This window comes from Malaclemys terrapin, chromosome 6, assembly GCF_027887155.1.
Source record: "Malaclemys terrapin pileata isolate rMalTer1 chromosome 6, rMalTer1.hap1, whole genome shotgun sequence".
NCBI classification, from domain to species: domain Eukaryota; kingdom Metazoa; phylum Chordata; order Testudines; family Emydidae; genus Malaclemys; species Malaclemys terrapin.
The window spans coordinates 1908421-1927977 of record NC_071510.1 but is presented as its reverse complement, the minus strand read 5'-3'; the positions used below and the strand labels follow the sequence as shown (position 1 = coordinate 1927977).

The 19557-nt window shown below is 52.9% G+C and overlaps 1 protein-coding gene across 2 annotated transcripts in view; it reads right to left on the bottom strand.

Moving 5' to 3' along the window:
• Positions 1–505: 505 nt before the first annotated feature.
• CORO2A (coronin 2A) overlaps positions 506–19557 on the bottom strand; it is a 101474-nt gene continuing 82422 nt past the window's right edge. For both annotated transcript variants that reach the window (XM_054032790.1, XM_054032791.1), the window contains exons 6-12: positions 13573–13689; positions 12916–13020; positions 11034–11130; positions 7847–7959; positions 3346–3436; positions 2799–3052; positions 506–1519 (exon numbers count right to left, since the gene is read on the bottom strand). In XM_054032790.1, coding sequence (XP_053888765.1) covers positions 1388–1519; positions 2799–3052; positions 3346–3436; positions 7847–7959; positions 11034–11130; positions 12916–13020; positions 13573–13689 — 909 coding nt within the window. In that variant the 3' untranslated portion in view covers positions 506–1387. The remainder of the gene's footprint in view (positions 1520–2798; positions 3053–3345; positions 3437–7846; positions 7960–11033; positions 11131–12915; positions 13021–13572; positions 13690–19557) is intronic.

The following is a 19557-nucleotide window of genomic DNA, read 5'->3' as shown; positions in this document are numbered from 1 at the left end:
GGCAGAGCCTGTCCAGGTCTTTGGTACTGGCCTTATGACAGGGACACTCCCTGACCCAGCCCTTGTGCAGGGGCAGAGATGTTCTCACCGTAGCCACATGGATTTTCAGCACCCACTTGCCTTCAGTGACTCTCTCACTCTTCTGGGAAACTAAGGCCTAAAACAGTGCGGCTGGCAGTCTCGTTGCCTATGTGCCCTGGGAGGCATGTCTTGGGCAGAGCTCCCCTGCATTGCCCTCCTCCAGGGAGCACCAAGAGCATTGTGTAACATAATCCCGTCCCTTGTTAGTGCAGTGTGCCGTCCTTTGACATCACCTTTGTGCCCACAGGCCTTTATGCCAGCATGCAGCCTGATCTCCCTGGGGCAGGATCAGGAGCGCCAGAAGCTCGCTAGAAGTGGAGGGGCCACTGGTGCCTGAACTGCAGCCCCACCCCCGCTCCCTCTCCCCAGGCCCCACCTCTTCCCCCAGGGCCCCACCCTCACTCCACCTCTTCCCCCCCAAGGCCCTGCCTGCCACTTGTTCTTCTCCACTGCCCTTAGGACAGGAAACAAGTGGCTATGTCCTCCCACTTTTAAAAGTGATGGGGGCCATGGCCTCTGGCTCCCCCTGTTCCAGTGCCCTGGGCTGGATTAGTGCCTGTAGGGACAGGGGCTGCTATCCAGCCTGCCCTGGGGGCTTTCTGCTGTACGAGAACAAGGGGAGGCAGTGTCCAGCCTGCAGCAAGAGTTCACTGCTCTCATGACCCTCCCCATTAAACGCCCTTTTTGTGGGGACCAGGGGAAGAGCAGCAGCAGGGACCAGTTCCTCTCTGGGTGTCGTGATGGTTCCTCTGAGATAGGGGTTACCTCTGAGGGCTCCACTCCACACAGCACTTGTCTGGCATTGGCAGCCTTCCCCACCTGCCATGGAGGGCAGGGCCACTGCAGCTGCAGTCCAAGCACAGGCTGGCAGCAGGCCCCATGCTTAACGCCACATGCCTGTAGCACACAGGGGAGTCACAGGGAGGATGCAGGCCCGGAGCCCAGCCAGCCCTGCTCCAGCGCCCTCGGGGTGCACAGGGGAGTCGCATGGAGGCCGCAGACCAGAGCCTTTCCTGCACTGTTCCAGCCTCAGTCTCCCCAGACTTGGTGCAGCTCTAGAAGTACCTTTAACCTGGGGTCACCTGCAGTAAGAGAACTGGCTGGCAGCAGATCGTAGAGCAGCCAAGCAGATCCATGTGCAGCACCCAGGACAGCAGGCAGGTGACTATCGGAGCCAAGGGAAGTTTGCGCTGCATTCACCTCCTTTTTCCCCAATGCAAAACATAGAAAGAGTCATTCTCATGAGGCACCTGGGAATCTGCTGCAGGCACGGTGCATGCCATGGCCGCAGAGTGGGCCTGTCACCTCAGTCCCTGCCTGAGTCCATGTGGATGTTTTTCATCTCCAGTTCTAGCTGTTTGATTTGAACGTCCCTCTGGTTAACCAGCTCTCGCAGTCTCCGGATTTCTTCCTGCTGTCGGTAAAACATCTGCAACAGCTGTAAAACAAACAGCATTCTGTTGATTTCTGTTGTGCCCCAGCTGGGTCTAGGCATAATGCACATGTCTGTGCTCCACTGAAGCTCTACAGCATCACAGCATAAACCAGGGTGCCCAGACCCTCCCAAAGCAGCTAGGCACTGCAGCCATTACCTGACAGCTTAGACTAGCACCTTGCCCACGCCAGGCACCAGTGTGGGGCATTGTGGGACGGCTTCTGAAAGGCAGCCACACACGATGTAAGCAACACAGTGTCTACACTGATGCTGCATTGACCTAACTACATCGACCTAAGCACGACACCTCTCGCGGAGGTGGAGTATTAAATCAGTATGGTGGGTGAGTACACTAAAATGTATCTCCCACGATGTAAGACACTGAGGGCATGTCTTATGTTAGGTCCACCTACAGCCACTGCAGTAACTCAATTGACTACCGTTGTCCACACTACCCTCCTTCCTCCGGCAGTGTATGCCCTCACCAGAAGAGCTTGCACTGACTGACGTGGGGCACTGACAGCCGGAGCATGGGACACTGACAGTTGTGCAGAGCTCACCTGCCACAGCCCTCTCGCCCCGGGGGCTGACAGCCAGAGACCAAACCTGAAATCATAGGAGCCATGAAACTGACAAGAATGTCAATTTCACTTCTGGTAGGTTCCCTGCTGTGAAACTGAGCCCAGTGGGCTGACAGCTTCTGCTGTTGGCCCAGCAGAGGAGGGCAGGTTCCAGCGGTGAGCCCTGCGCAGGGCTGATAGCCAACAGGCAATGGAAATAACACAGTGTCTACATTGATACTGCCAACTACATCAATCTAAGTGCTATGCCTTTCACAGAGGTGGAGTTATTAAGTCAGTGTAGTGGGTGACTTACATCGGTGGGAGCTACATTTTAGTGTGGACGCTTAGAGAGTTAGGTCGATGTAAGCTACCTTATGTTGACCTAACTCTGCAGTGTAGACCAGGGTTCAGCCTCTCTGGGGCTCAGTTCCCATCTGTCCAATGGCGATGGTAACCATTCCTTTGTGTGTTTACATTGTGAACTCCCAGGGGGCAGGGACATGGACAGGTCTTGGCCAGCACTAGTTGTGTGACCAGCATGCTGGCACTGAAGTGGGGGGTTTCTTTAGCTCTGCTTATGCACCCAAGTCCCACACTGCAGACCTTTGGCATTGTTTTTCAGTTCAATCTATGCCCATACAAAACATTCTGCAGTTTGCACGCTTTGCCAGCTGTATGTAATTCTCCCCCCATGCCCACATGCTTTCCCACAGCCAGACCTCATTCTCGGTTTTGGGTAGAGGACACTCGAATAAGTCAAAGCCATTTGAAAGCCGCATTTGTCTGGTTTCCTGCAATCTTTCCTCCACTTTTTTCTGGCCTCTCTTTTCTTGGATCTCACTTTGCTTCTGAATTTCCTTCATTGCCATTCTTTCTGTCCTGTCCTGGTACCGCAGTGATGGTTCTCTCTCAGGAAATTGTGGCAGAGAATTCAGGATTTCAGAGCCTGGTCTCAAAGATACCAGGACAGGACCTACAATGTAAGTAGGTGAATGGTTAGCACACATATAGAGCATACACATCAGCACTGAACAAAACACAGGAGATCTGTAGGTTCAAATAATCAGGCTCAAGGTTGGAGTTATTTCCAAAGGCAATACACAACAGAGACAGCTCTGAGCCACTCAGAACAGATTTTTTATTGATATAATTTTTACTCTGCCAAGATTTTCCAGTAGCTAAAGGGTAAAATAGCTAATGACATTTTGTGTATACGCCAGACAATCCAATCAATGTTTGACTCTGTCCTCTTTCTGCAAGCCTGACCTTTATTAATTCCGTTCAGCCATTCCTGCGCCGTGAGTGCTGGCTGGGCTCCAGCTGTCATTGGGTAGATGTCTTCCTGGTACGACTCCGACTGCAAATACAGACAGCACAATCACAGCTGCCGCTGCCAGCTACTGACAGCTTCAACACGTTACTGAGAAGAAGCATGTTCAGCATGAGAGACTAGCGATGGGAGCATTTCACAATGACTGATCCCTAACAGCCCCATTTTGTTTAGGACTTTCAAATTTGCCATGAAAATGTACTAGGCCTGACACCAGATCCACGTGGCTCCCTTCTACTAGGAGGAGGATGACAACAAAATAGCCAGAGACATTCCTCTCCTTTGCTCAACACTTACTTGCATTGGAAGAGGGAAATTTTGCAAGACACTTTTTAGTTCATTTCAGTAAGACTGTTATTCATGCAAGCACCATATGAAGGGGGAATCCAGCCACCATTGGCGTTAGTGACAAAGCTCCCATTAACTTCAGTAGGGTCAAGATTTCAGCCAAAATGAATATTAAAGACAAAGCACAAGCAGGAAGGAGCTGGATGGTTTGAAAGTGCTGGTGTAGTCTGATGCATTGTCCCTCAAAATGGCACCCTGTAACCCCCATATTCATTATTCACATATTGTAGGGTTACCATTCGTCCGGATTTACCCGGACATGTCCTCCTTTTGTGTGCTAAAAATAGCGTCCGGGGGGAATTTGTAAAGCACTCACAATGTCCGGGATTTCCCCCTCCCCTGGCAGAGCAGAGCGAGTGGCTGGGAGGGCTGCAGGAAAGTCCCGGGCTGGACTCCGGAGCAGCTTCCTCCTCCCACCCCCCCCCTCCCTGCATTCTGAGCCGGCCGGCAGCTCCTCCTCCTGCAGCCCGCTCCGGCAGCCCTGTGCAGGGCCAGGGACCGGGTTTTGTGTTGTGCTGGGGAGCTCAGCCATGTGTCCGGCTGGCACAGAGCCCAACACCCTGTTCTGAGCAGCAGGGTAAGGGGGGGCAGGAGAAGGGACAGGGAGGTTCTGGATGGGGCAGTCAAGAAACGGGGGGGGGGCTTTTGGAGGGGAGTGGAGAAAGTTTTGGGCAGTCAGGGTACAGGTAGGGGGTAGGGTCCTGGGGGGCAGTTGGGGGGGGTCTTAGGAGGGGGCAGTTAGGGGACAAGGAACAGGGAGTCTTAGGTAGGGGGTGGGGTTCTGGAGGGCAGTTAGGAGCAGGGGTCCCAGGAGGGGGCAGTCAGGGGACAAGGAGCGGGGGGTAGGGGGCTGGGAGTTCTGGGGGGGAGCTGTCAGGGGGCAGGAGTGGGGAGAGGGATCGGAGCAGTCAGGGGACAGGGAGCAGAGGGGTTTAGATGGGTTGGGAGTTCTGGGGGGGCTGTCAGGGGGCAGGAGTGTGGAGAGGGATCGGAGCAGTCAGGGGACAGGGAGCAGAGGGGTTTAGATGGGTTGGGAGTTCTGGGGGGGGCTGTCAGGGGGTGGGGAGTGGTTGGATGGGACGTGGGAGTTCCAGGGGTCTGTCTGGGGGTGGGGGTGTGGATAAGGGTTGGGGCAGTCAGGGGACAAGAGGCAAGGAGGCTTAGATAGGGAGTGGAGTCCCGGGGGGCAGTTAGGGGCAGGGGTCCCAGGAGGGGGCAGTCAGGGGACAAGGAACGGGGGGAGGGTTGGGGGTTCTGGGGGGGCAGGAAGTGGGAGGGGCAGGGGCGGGGCTAGGGCGGGGCTCCTCCCGTCCTCTTTTTTGCTTGTTGAAATATGGTAACCCTACATATTGTTGTGATATTTCGTACAACACATGCCATGTAAGGTATCATATGAAAGGTCATGATCTCCTGAAACCTGTTCTTTTGTCCAAATATGTATATCATTAGTGTGTATAAAGTTATGAGATTTTGCTGTATGGTTGTTACCTTTGTAAGTTTGCTAGTGACATACAAAGAAGGCAAACCACGCCCAGGAGGGTGCTCAATGACTATTAATCATCAGGGGAGGTGTAATCAAGGGGGTTACAACTCAATGACAGCTGCCCAAGCACCACACAATGGGGACTGCTCAACTCTATGACTCAGTTGCACAAGACCACACCAGGAGATTGCTCAGGCCAGTGACTCAGCAAAGTCCACCAAGACATGTCTGGGCAAGCGTCTTCTCGGCCCAGGGACTGAGGATATAAAATAGGAAACAGTTGCAGTATGCCTTTGCCTTTCTCCTCCCCCACCTACGCTGGCAGCAACAGGAATGCCGAAAAGCCGATGGTCATCTGAGGAGACTGGTCCAGGCTTAAGAGAAGCCTGTGCATTGAGAACTGTAACATCCACTGGGGTGAGAAAAATGCTGATCTAAATGCTGTTTAATGTAATAAGGGTTAAGATTTAGATCTTTTATTTTCTTTGGTAACTTTCTCTGATCTTTTATGCCTACCACTTGTAATCACTTAAAATTTATATTTCTGTAGTGAATAAATCTGTTTTATACTTTACCTAAAACAGTGTATTTTGTGTGAAATGCTTGGGAAACCTCAACTCAGTTTACAAAGCCTGGTGCACATCCTCTCCACTGGTCAGGCTTCTAACCAGGCAGGGCAAGATGGTACAGCTCTGGGGTGCAAGGCTAAGGAGGTGGGGGGAATTGGCTGGTGCCTTTCTCTGTGTGATTCACGAGTGGCTCTGGGAGCATTCATGCAATCTAGCTGGGCGTGGGGCTCCACATACGGTTGTGCTGAGTGATAACAGCACCTGGAGGGGTTTGCTGCTTGTCACTGGCAAAGCATTGTGAGAGATAGTCCAGGCTGGAGAGTTAAGGGAGCACAGCAGCACCCTGTTTCCTGGCTGCACCCCGGGGATCCCAGCACATGTAGCTGTTAGACAGAGCAGCATCTGAGGAACATGCACTTTTGGGTGGACAGGGACTCACTGGCACTACCACAGCACCACAATGGAGTCTGTGCATTCACCCATGGCAGCACCCTGCGCAATGCTGCCATAGGTTTATAAACTGTGCTGCAGCTTCCACGGTCAGACTCAGTAGCTCAAGGAGCCATGACATGAGCAGATCAGAGAGCAAGTGACAGGAGGTCCTGGTTCCAGTCTCACCTGCCCTCTCATTGCACCAGGGCTGAGGCTGGACACATTTATAAGCTTCTTCTACACCACAGCATGACTGTGTTGCACATGCAGTGTAGACAGCCTGGTACCTGTGAGTGGCGCTTGATAAGGTTATGCCATCACACCCTTCCAAGTCACCCTTCTTATCAATGACTCTCCTTGGGGAGGCTGCATTTCAGGAAGTTCACAGCCAGGCAGTTCTCAAGCCATTCACACTCATTTCAGTGAATCCATCCCCACATGAGGTGACACAGGTGACCACCAGGCAGAACAGTTCCTGCATTCTGAAGCACGGGTCCATAAGGATGTGTCAGGAGGGAACAACCTGTGCCAGCCCCTGGGCTGGTGGGAATCAGCTCAGGGCTGTTACTTCACTGCAGATTCCCCCTTTACCTCAGCCAAGCATTTGGCCCCAAGGCAGTCTCAGAAAGGAGCAACCCCTCTGCCAGTGGCCTTGGTAGCAATTAAGGGCTGGGGAAGCACTTTTAAAGTCTTTTTTTCTAAAACTGAAATAACTCCACTTCGAGCCCCAAACCAGTAACCTGGGAGCCTATATGTAGATCTAGAGCAGTCCGGTGCCTTTGATAGGCAATTTATTCCCCACTTGCAGAGGGTTTTAAACAGGAAAACTTGCCTGAAGAAAGGGAAGGGAAATGACACGGTGAACTTGTATAAACTTATCACTTACCAATTTCTATCACTACGACCCTAATGTGCAGGAGTGTCAGTCCCAAACCAAACCCATCCTCCGAATGAGCCATCCCCTCCTATCAGCTCAGCTCTTCGTAATGCTGCTCCTCACACAGTGCTGTTAGCTGGTCAAACTGCTGCACTGCTCCAGCCTTTGGGTGTGATCCTTCGCTCTCAGCAAGGTGTTGCTAGTACGCGGGAACAGCTACTCCACTCTGCCTGTGAACACCAGCGCTCTGCTGGAGACCAGCTCCCCACAGCTGCTCTGCTCCCCTCAGAATACAGCCGCTTCTTTCAGCTCAGCTCTTTTAGAAAAGCATGGGTGGTAGCAACGACCCTCCCCAGACTCCCTACCCCCCAGAGGGGTGCAGCAGCCCAGAAGCATGCACTCTCCTTCCCCACTCCTGGTTTTCATCTTACCCAACCTTGGCAACCATCACTCTGCACCAGGGAGACCCCGAGCCCAGTCATTGTCCAGGCCTTTCCCAAGGGGTTCCCAACAGGAGCCCTGGGTACAAACTGTACCCCAATTATACCTCAATGTCCCCAAATGATGCACAGTTCCTATATAAATGAGGTACTGCCTCGCCCTGTCCGCTCCTTTCTCTGGTCGGTTCTAGGCCACAGATCTTACAAAGGAAACCCGCTCAGCCCTGCCTCCCCTGCCCTGCTCAGGCACAGTGGCTGTGAGCGAGAGGGCTGCTGACCCACACCTACCCGGCGAGGAACAATCATAGAGACGGGCTCAATCAGGCTTTTGCCTGGGATCAGTTTGTAGAACCGGAAGATCTCGCAGGCCGACACGTCAAGGCCCCTCTTTGGCATGATTCCTGAGGGGAGAGCAGAAGAAATGGCAGGTGGGGTTTGTAACAGTGCCCTTCCACCAGCAAACAACCCCTGCGGGCACCTCCCACCAGAGGGCAGGTACAGCCCCTTCTCTTTCCAAGAGCCAGGTGGCTTGTAGTGGACAAACAGCTGTGGGACCCTGGGGGGAATTCTCATCTAGGGAGATGATACAGGAGGAGCTGGATTCCTTCTGAAGCAGACAGGCTCCAAGCACCTGCTGATGGGCTGTCTTGGCTGCCAGTGACCCCACTGCACCGACATGGAGAGGGGCAGCGGGGTCTGCTACCCTGACTGCAGTGACCCCACAACAGGGACCAAACTTATTTATCATTTTCATTAATGCCCTTGGCATAAAGGGGGTGTGAGATAATAAAAACTGTACTTGTCTCCACTCAGGATCTGGTTGGGAAGCATGACCTAGTGATCAAAGCCACAACCCTGGACTGTCAAGGGGAGTGTGGGGAGGGGAGCCCAGGTCCTCCCACTCCACTGGGCTCCGACCCAGGGCCCCTTGAGCTACCAGTAACCTGGCAACCAAGACTACTTAAAGCTGTTCTTCCTGGGCCTCTTCCTCTCATCTCCCCACCTGGGATCACCTCAGTCCAAGGCCTTCGCCTGGTGGGAAAATCCAAATCACAAGAAAGCAGGAGGAGGTTGCCTCTGTCCAGGGCCACAGGATACTTCCTTCTCTGCTTGTCTCTACAGAGCGTCCGCCCTTTCCTCACGGAGGGCCCCTCTGGGCAGCTGCGTCAGAGCCTTTCGGTTTTGCTCTGCTCTGCTGCAGCTGTGGGCTGCTTCCAACGCTGCTCCTCAACTGAGCTAATTCGCTGCCTTTTAATTCCTCCAGCAGATGGAGCATTTGCTGCAGGTGTGACAGGTGGGGCTGGCTGAGCCCAAAATGAGCCCTTAAGCCCTTGTTGCTCAGTGGGGGGGTTTGTACATCCCATCACAATGACACAAAGTTGGGAGGTACTCCCAGTATGGAGGAGGATCAGAATATCATTAAAGAAGATCTGGAGGACCCTGAAAACTGGAGTAATAGAAAAAGGATGAAATGTAATAGTGCATATTGCAAGATCATGCACGTAGGGACTAACAACAAAATGTTTTGCTATAAGCTGGGGACATATCAGTTGGAAGTGACAGAGGAGGAGGAAGACCTGAATGTATTGGTTGATCACAGGATGACTATGAGCTACCAATGTGATGTAGCTGTGAAAAAGGCCGATGCACTCCTAAGTTGCATCAGGCAAAGTATTTCCAGTAGAGATAGGAAAGTGTTAGCACCATTATATACTCCTGGGGGATTTCTGTGCTACTGTGCGTGCAGAATTTGCGCAGAAATTAATGTTGAGCGTGCAGAATTTCCTTTCTCTCCACAGAAATGAGAGTGAATGATCAAGGGCCTGGAAACACTCCCTGTGAGGAGTGACTGAACAGACTGGGTTTGTTATCTTGGAGAGGGACATGACAGAAGTCTATAGAATAGTGACTGGCCCAGAGACATGCGATTGGGAGCTCCTGTTTTCTCTGTCTCAGAACACAAGGACAAGGGGACATTCAGTGGCATTGAAAAGTGGGAAATTCAAACCAATAAAAAGGATTCACTTCTTCACACAACTTGTTACTAGCCTGTGGAACTCTGATGGGGTGTTCACCCCACAACAGCCCTGAAAGGCTTATGGAGGCTGAGAAAGACCAATTGTGATAGACACCACATGAGGGGATTAGCCTGGAGAAGCAACCCCTGACTGCAGCATGAAGCTCAGCTGAACAGGTGTGTGCTGGGCTAGTATAAAGCCAGGAAGCTGCCAACAGAGATGGCTGCAGTGAGGAAGGCTACAGCCACCCTCTGTGCATTAGAGAGGGAAGGAGGGAATCCAGGTATGAAAAGGTGGACTAGGCCCAGAGGCCCCCTGTTGGAGGCCTGAGGGACCTGCTACACCCCATCCCAGAGAGGAGCAGAAGAAAAGTCTTCCAAGCAGCCTAGAGTGGTTGCAGGGGAAGCAGCCAACACAGGGACCGCAGAGACAGGGTCAGTCAGTTGCTGTCTGGACCTGGAAGAGAGAGTACTGGGTTCCTGCCTGGCTGGAAGAGCAGCAGGACCACAGCCAGCTCAGTGCATGCAGGGACCAAGGAGCTAAGAAGGAGCTCCTGGCTGGCTGCTGGGGGTATGGCCCCATACCAGGGCCAGGAGAAGGTAAAGACTGCATACCCCGGAAAGGGTTTGTTCTGTTCCACCAACAGACAGTGTGTGTGACTTGGCTGGAGGGCTGAGTCACTGAAGACCCGCTGAACAAACCATTGACTGAGGGGCGCAGGCGAGAGGTGGGTGACCCCATTACAACAGGGAAAGAGTAAGACCCCGGGAGCCTGACCCAGCGGGAAGGGCATTCCCAGAAGAGAGGTGGGTGGAGAATAAAGCCTGTGGGAGGCAAGTAGGAAGCAGTCCAGGGAGAGAGCAGCAAGGCTGGGGACTGAGCAGGTCTTGGCTGAGTGCTGTAGGGTCCCTGGCTTGGAACCTGGATTTGTGGTGGGCGGTCTGTAAGTCCCTGCTTGAGGAGAAGATGGCTGATACTGGAGAGCTCTTTAGTGTAGCAGGCAAAGGCACAAGGAGATCCCAGATTGGAAGCAAAGTCAGCAGAGTTCAAACTAGGAATAAGACGCACATTTTAACAGCGGGGTAAATAGCTACTGAAGCAGTTTCCGAACGATGTGGGGGATTTTCCAGCATTTGCAGTCTTGCAGACACCCATATCAAGACTGGGTGTCTCTTTCTAAAAGATCCACTCTAGTTCAGCTGGGAGCTCTGGGGGTGGGAGGAGAGGGGGAGGGACAGAGAGGGGGTCAGATTAGATGGTCATTACAATACCTCTGGTTTAGGAGTCTATGGATCTGTGATTTACAACAGTGTAACACTGAGTGAGAGCAGAACTGGGCCCCCTGTCTTCTCACCAAAACCTATGGTATTGTGGGCCAGTCTTGTACTCCCACTGGATTCCCTCAGGGTGTGGCACTGGGCCCCTAGTGAGATGAGAAATACACGATACAAACTCACCGATTCCTTTCTGTGGTTGATGGGAGCGGAATTCCATCAGGTAGTTCAGGTATGGCTTATCAGCGTTTATCTCATAGTATCGTATGTTCCCATCACCCTACAGACGACAAGAGAGAACAAAAGGCATTGCTTAGCCCCTGCTGCAGGAGAGGGGGAGCCCAAGGTGGTCACCTGGTTTGCCTTCTCTAGAACGTCCATTGTTCTTTTAAAGCTCTATCATATCACCTTGTATTTGTTTCCTCTCTAAACTAAACCGTCCCAATCTTTCCAGTCTCCTTCCATATAAAAGTATTTTCCTGGCCTCTAATATTTTTCCTCCACTGGTCTCTGAACCCCTTTTATTTCTGTTATGTCCTTTTCGTCAGAGAGTTATCAGAATGGAACCCAGTATTCCAGGTGAAGGTGTATCACTGATTTATAGAACTACACTTAGGAAGGGAAATCAAAAGCACAACTGCAAAATGGGGAATAACTGGCTAGATGGTGAATGATGACTATTGCTGAAAAGGATCAGGGGGTTTAGTGGATCACAAATTGAATATGAGTCAACAATGTGATGCAATTGTGAAAAAGGCTAATCCAGGGTATTTTAGCAGGAGTGTCATATGTAAGACACCAGGAGGTAACGGCCCCCCTCTATGCAGCACTGGTGAGGCCTCAGCTGGAGTAATATGTGAGTTGCCAGAGTCCAGAGGAGAGAAACAAAACTGCTCAAAGATTTAGAAAACCTGACCTATAAGGAAAGGTTAAAGAAACTGGACATGTTTAGTCTTGCAAAAGACTGAGGTAGGACCCTATAACAGTCTTCAAACATGTTAAGGGCTGTTATAAAGAAGAGTGATCAATTGATCTCCATGTCCACTGAAGGTAGGGCAAGAAGTAATGGGCTTAATCTGCAGCAAGGGAGATTTTGGTTAGATATTAGGAAAAACTTTCTAACTCTCAGGGTAGTTCAGCTCCGGAACAGGCTTCCAAGGGAGGTTGTGGAATCCCCATCATTGGAGGTTTTTAAGAACACGTTCGACAAACACCTGTCAGGGATGGCCTAGGTATATTTGGTCCTGCCTCAGCGCAGGGGCTGGACTCAATGACTTCTTGAGATCCCTTCCAGCCCTACATGTCTAGGATTCTGTGATTCTAAGTGTTCAGCGGTACCTCCGCCCTGGGCTGCTCACTGCATGGGAGTGCGGCTCAGTTTGGGGCTACACATCTCTCTATTATTGGATTCTCAGTCCCTGCAAAGAGGAGGGGACAGAAGCTGACAGACTTTTGCTCACCTGGGCCCTGCCCCTGCCGAACTTCACTCCCACAAAGGCAGTGGCTGTAGCTCATGTGCCTAGTGTTAGTGTTAGGCTTGTTTGCGCAGGATCGGGGCCATGGGGTAAGGATTAAAGAGCTGGACACATCAGGACTTTGGGAACTTTCAGATCAACATACAAAAGCACTTTTTTCTGCCTGTCATATAACGAGCAAACAGGAGGACATGTGGATCCCCAAATGCGCACCACACTAGACAATGCACAGCAATTTGTGAGCCCCAAAGGCTTTTAATCCCATCTTTTCAGCCTCACTTCTAGTGAGTGCAAGTGAAGTCTTTTCCTGCTACCTTTTTGCTCCTCTTTGGCTAAGCCTGTGGGATGTCCTGGGAACACGTGATTTTGCAGTTAATGCTGAAGACCTGATTCACAGTTAGTATCGGTCTATTATCCAATAAGTGTCTTATTGCTTCATCGGGGACCTTCAGTTAAAGCAGAACGGCAGGATTCTCCCCTCACTCAAGCAAGTGTAAATCAGGAGTAACCCCACTGAAGCCGATGGCAAAGCAGTGTAGTTGGGAACCGAATTGGTGGCGTTGATGTTAATTCATAGAAAAAGCACTTACCTTGCTCACCACATACAGCATGTGAGTGTCAGAGTCATAGAACGGGAACAGCAGCCCCGAGGAGCCATCCAGATCCTCCTCAACTAAAGGCACAGAAAGATCACCCTGGGCATGTCAAAGGAGAGAGAAACAGCAGCTCTCAGGACCTTAGTGTCTTGCTTGAAAATGCCCTAGAGCATCTGATCCTGGGTCCCACTGTTGCTTCCACTGATTTGGGGGTGGGGGCAGTTCTGAGAGGGCCCATGGCCATGGAGGGAAGGATACACAGAAGTCTCTTCACACTTCTTATTGCAGGTCTGCAGTATGGACATGCTGCTCCCATCTGCCTGCTGCCAGCCTTTAGCTCCTTTGGAACTGCTCCCTCCCATACCCAGCACCCCTTCCAATGCTAGAAAATTGCTTCCGTTTCTGTTTGCATTACTGCCATGCTGTCAGCCTGCCTTGCTTCTTCACCAATTCATTTCTATTTCATAACATTTTCTACACAAAAGCCAGGATCCACCTAAGAGTTTTTAGCTTGACAGATCACCTTGGAACTTAGCTACAAATTAATTCTTGGGTATTTGGCAGGCACAAGGGTTAAAGTGAAAGTAATGAGGAATCCCAATTGGTGAGGAACCTGAAGCTTCTATGGCTGGATTGCTGCCTCTGACTCACCTGCTCCCATAGTGCAATTTGCCGGTTATTCCAGCGGGATGTTCCAGTAGAGAGCAGCTTTTTCATGTTTCCTAGAAACAAAACTTTATTCACTCTGTGGTTCTTGTAGCTGGCTTCCTGTAAGGAGACACACAGAACACTACTATCATGGTCACATGGGAAATCCAGGCATGGGGAGACAGTTTTTTCTCATTGCTGTCCGAAGCTTATTTGAGTTTGCTGAGCAGAAAAGGCACTAACTGCACCCTTCTCCTGAAGCCCCACCCAATGAGGATCTCACTGCACATCTGCCTCTCCTCACATGGCCCTCTGCAGCAATGACAGCACAGGTCCCATGGGGCTGGCTTGCTTGCCCTGCTGCGGCAGTGACAACACTGGTCCTGATGGGGCTGGGCCGCTCGCCCTGCTACAGCAACAGCAGTGTAGGTCGCACATAGGGTTACCAGGCGTCTGGTTTTTGACCGGAAGTCCCAGTTCAGCTCTGGTCAGCACAGCTGATCGGGACGCTAAAAGTCCAGTTGGCTGCAGTGCCAACGGGGCAGGCAGGCTCTGTGCCCAGCTCCCAGGATGCAGCCGGCATGTCCCTCTGGCTCCTAGGCAGAGGTGCAGCCAGGGGGGCTCCGTGTCCAGCCCCCGGCCGCAGGCGCCACCCTGAGTGCCAGCTCCAGAACTCCCATTGGCCAAGATCTGCAGCCAATGGGAGCCGTGGGGGCAGTGCCTGGGGGGGGTGGCACATGGAGCCCCTTGGCCATCCAGGAGCTGGAGGGACATGTCGCCACTTCCCAGGAGCTGTCTGAGGTCAGCACCGCCTGGAGCCCGCACCCCGAACACCCTCCTGCGTCCCAACATCCTGCCCCATCCCTGAGTCCCCTCCCACACTCTGAACTCCTCGGCTCTACCCGGGAGCCCCCTGCTGCACCCCAGGTCCTTCATCCCTAGCCCCACCCCAAAGCCTGCACCCCCAGCCAGAGCCTTCACCCCCTCCCACACCCCAATCCCCTTCCCCAACCCAGAGCCCCCTCCTACACTCCAAACCCCTCGGCCCCACCCTCCAAACCCCTCCTGCCCCCAACCCCCTACCCCAGCCTGGTGAAAATGAGCGAGTGAGCAAGGATGGGGGAGAGCGAGCGACAGAGGGAGGGGGGATGGAGTGAGCGGGGGTGGGCCCTTGGAGAAGGAGCAGGGAAGGGGCAGGGCCTCGGGGGAAGGGATGGGGCAGGGCAAGGGTGTTCGGTTTTCTGCAGTTAGAAAGTTGGCAACCCTAGTCGTATGGGGCTGGGCTGCTTGTCCTGCTGCAACAATGGCAGCAGTGTGGCACAGATTTCAAAGGGGCTGAGGGCAGCAAGAGGCCCAGCTCCCCTGGGGCCCAGCCATCAGCTCTGCACCGCGTTGGAGTACATAAGGGGGAGACCATGGGGCCCTCTAGCGGCTGCAGCTTGCAGGAGCCACATGCCAGAATCCTGCTACCCTGCCAGCAGAAATGTTACTTAGGCTGCAGCTAGTTATGTGTTTTAATGTAGAAGCTTTTGTGTACTTGCACAGTGTGGCCCCGCAATCTCTCCCACACAGTCAGAGAGGACTATTCAGACAGGTGCTGGCAAGGGGACAACACAGACCTGGATCCCTTGCCATCTATTCCCAGGACACCACGCACCATAGTGTCTAGGTGGGAAACTAACACAAACCTGGTGAATTTCAGGGGGGAGTTAGAGAATGAGGTGGGCAAGAAGCAGGAGGTTGGGGTGAGCATAAGAAAGGCAGACAGGCAAGAGTGGCATGAGGTGTTACTGGGTCTAGTTAGGTGAGGGGACGAGGCAGGGGTGCATAGGAGCAACGGAAATCTTTGTGTTTTCCTTTCTGAGATGTGGGATAGGACAGTTACCTGTTCCGTAACTGGCGTTCTTCGAGATGTGTTGCTCAGGTGTATTCCACAGTAGGTGTGTGTGCTCGCCACGTGCACCAGTGCCGGAAGTTTTTCCCTTAGCAGTACCTGTACTGGGGGAGCACCGCTGCGACCCCTGGAGTGGTGCCTCTATATCGCGCTATAAGGGGAGCTACGGGCTCCCCCACCCTCGGTTCCTTCTTGCTGGACAACTCCGACACAGGGGAAGGAGGGCGGGACGTGGAATAGACAGGAGCAACACATCTCGAAGAACGCCAGTTACGGAACAGGTAACTGTCCTTTCTTCTTCGAGTGATTGCTCCTGTGTATTCCCCTGTAGGCGACTCCAAGCTATACCTGATGGAGGTGGGTAGGAGTTTTAAGGGTTACCTGGGCGGAGCACCGCCCTACCAAACCCAGCGTCATCCCTCGTTTGGGAGACGATCGCATAGTGTGATGAGAAGGTGTGGACAGAGGACCACGTAGCAGCCCTGCATATGTCCTGAATAGGGACATGAGCCACGTAGGCAGCCGAGGAGGCCTGAGCTCTCGTCGAATGAGCCTTCACTATAGGAGGCAGGGGAACCCCTGCCAGGTCGTAACATGCACTGGGTGATCCAGCGGGAAATCCGCTGGGTGGAGACCGGTCACCCCCTCATGCGCTCGGCCGATGCAATAAACAGCTGGGGGGGATTTCCTAAATGACCCTGTTCTGTCTAGGTAAAAAGCCAGCGCTCTACACACATCTAACATATGCAGGTGCTGTTCCTCATTGGAGGAATGGGGCTTAGGACAGAGGACCAGAAGGAAAATATCCTGGTCTATGTGAAAAGGTGAAACTACCTTCGGCAGGAAAGCTGGATGTGGGCGGAGCTGAACCTTATCCCTATGGAAGACCGTGTTCCACTGATGAACAAGTTCCACTAAGGCTAGAATCGCTGCAGCCAAGGCTGGAACACAAAGTTCCCACTACCTTCACTGGTGGCAAGAAGGAACTGAGGGTGGGGGGAGCACGCAGCCCCCTTTATGGAGCAATATACAGGCGCCACTCCAGGGGTCGCAGCGGGGCTCCCCCACTATGGGTACTGCTAAGGGAAAAACTTCCGGCACTGGTGCACATGGCGAGCACGCACACCTACTGTGGAATACACCTGAGCAATCACTCGAAGAAGAAGTGTTAGCTCACAGAAGAGTGCAGTATTCCTCCCCAGTCACTCTGGTTATGTTGCAGTTTCCAGGTTTATTCTGCAGGCGGGGAAGGAGTGTAGCTGTAAGACAGCACAATGTTTCTTAACTTGCCAATGACTGTCCAAAAGCAGCGGCCAGGCTGCCAAGAAGAGCAAGTCACACCGAGCTGTGTTGAGAGAGGCTGAGAAATGGCTGCTAGAGATTAGAGCCACAGCATCCAATTGATTGCCTCTTGTGAGCAGGCTCGGTTTCATTCAGGCTTCTGCTGGAGGCACTTGCGGCACCACGTTGGGAAACGTCATGGAAACATTTCCAATTGAAGCTCTTTTGAAACAATTTGCCCCTCTTTCTCACAGCTGCACAGGGCTACGCTCCAGATGGCGTGCGCTGCTCCGCAGACGAACTCCAGTTTAACTGGCGGGTTTAGCCAGGCCACTCTATAACACTGGGGCTCTACCAGAGCACACTGAATAATCTGCTCCAGAATCTGCTGCACCACATCAGCCCTGAGTCACAGATCCTGCCTCCACTCGCCCCTTGTGCAATGCTGCCCACAGAAGCAGCCATCCCTACCTGGAATACATCAGTGCAGAAGAGAAAAAACGGTTCCTCACCTTCTCGTAACTGTTTTTCTTCAAGATGTGGTGTTCATGTCTATTCCAATCAGTGTGCGTGCGCACGGGCGCGGTAGCCGGAAATTTTTTCCAATAGCCGCGTCCGTCGGGTCAGTCTGGGCGCCCCCTGGAGTCGCGCCCTCATGGCGCACAATATAGAGCCCTGGCGACGCGCCACCCCTTCAGTTCCTTCTTGCTGGCTACTCCGACAGAGGTGTAGGAGGGTGGGTATTGGAATGGACATGAACACACCTCGAAGAACAACAGTTATGAGAAGGTGAGTAACCGTTTTTAATTCTTCGAGTGCTTGTTCATGTCGATTCCAATCAGGTGACTCACAAGCCCAAGTTTAGGTGGTGGGGTCGGAGTCTTCCACTGATTGAAGCACTGCTCGTCCGAAGGCTGCATCGTCTCTGGCCTGCTGGGTAATCACACAGTGCGTGGTGAAGGTTTGGATGGAGGACCACGTCATCGCTCTGCAGATTTTCTGAGTGGGAACTTGAGCCAGGAACTCTGTTGATGAAGCCTGCGCCCTGGTGGAGTGTGCAGTAATTGGAGTGCAGGAGCACCTGCCAGGTTGTAGCACTCATGAATACAGGATGCTATCCATGACTAAATGCGTTGTGACGACACAGGCTGACCTTTCATTCTGTCCACCACTGACATGAATAACTGGACCGACTTTCTGAACAGCTTCGTTCTCTCGATGTAAAAGGCCAGCGCCCTGTAGACATCCAGAGAGTGGAGTCTCTGCTCCCTGCCACCGGAGTGTGGCTTAGGGTAGAACACCATGAGAAAGATGTCCTGGTTGACACAACCTTCAGGAGGAAAGCAGGGTGAGGTCTGAGCTGCACCTTGTCCTTATAGAACTCAGTGTAGGGAGGGTCTGATGTCAAGGCCCTGAGCTCAGACCCCCTTCCTGGCCAAGGTTATCGCTTCCAGGAACCTCACCTTGTAAGAGAGGTAGAGCAGGAAGCATGTCGCTAATGGTTCAAAGGGGGGTCCCATGAGCCTGGAAAAGACCAGGTTGAGGTCCCAGGCAGCGACATGCTGACACACGTTAGGGTATAGCCTGTCGAGTCCTTTTAAGAACTGGCTGACCATAGGATTAGCAAACACAGAGCGGCCCTCCACGCCTGGGTGGAAGGCTGAGATGGCAGCTAAGTGCACCCTTATTGATGACAACAAGAGACCCTCCTGCTTCAGATGTTAGAGTGAGAATGAGTGGCACTGAGGCTAGAGTCGGGGACGAATGACACTGCGCCGACCAGGTTGAAAATCTCTTCCACTTGGCAAGGAATGTGGCTCTCATAGAGGGTTTTCTGCTGCCAAGGAGGACCTGTCTAACCTGGTCTGAACAGGAAAGCTCCATTGGATTCAACCATGGAGCTTCCATGCCGTGAGGTGAAGTGACTCGAGGTTCAGATGTTGAAGACGACCGTGATCTTGTGTCAGAAGGTCTGCGAAGAGCAGCAGGGTGATCGGGGCTCCCACGGACATGTCTAGGAGAGATGTGTGCCAGTGCTGGTGGGGCCAGGCTGGTGCTATCAATATAACCTGAGCTGGTTCCCTCCTGATCTTGAGGAGCACCTTGTGAACGGGTGGTATGGGTGGAAAGGCGTATAGGAGACAACCTTCCCATGGGAGGAGGAACGCATCCACGTTGGAGCCTGGGCTGTGATTCTGGAAGGAGCAGAACTGCTGGCACTTCCGGTTGTGTCACATGGCGAATAGGTCTATCTAGGGAAATCCCCACCTCTGGCAGATTGAAATCGCGAAGTCCGGGTGAAGGGACCATTCATGGCCATGAAACAACCTGCTGAGGTGGTCCCTGGGGAGGTACAACGCTTGCAGGTGTATTGAATGCTCTACACAGAAGTCCCACAGCATCAGGACTTCCTGGCACAGGGGAGAGGAGTGTGCACCCCCCTGTTTGTTGCTGTAGAACATTGCTGTTGTATTGTCCATCATGACTGATGCACATTGACCCGTTAAGTATGCCTGGAAGGTCTGGCATGCCAAGCGCACTGCTTTCAGCTCTCTGACATTGATGTGGAGACCTAGTTCCTCCGGAGACCAGAGGCCTTGAGTCCTGCGGTCTCCCAGATGTGCTCCCCAGCCCAAGTCTGATGCGTCCTTCACTAGCGACAGAGACGGCTGCGGAGTGGCGAAGGGGAGCATACTATCCCCCCCCCCCCCCCCCGAGCATACCCCAAGGGTCGAGCCACCACAGGAGGAAGGAGAGGACCGACAACGCAGGGTCAAAATCCTGTCCAAGCTGTCCTGGGCTGGGTGATACAC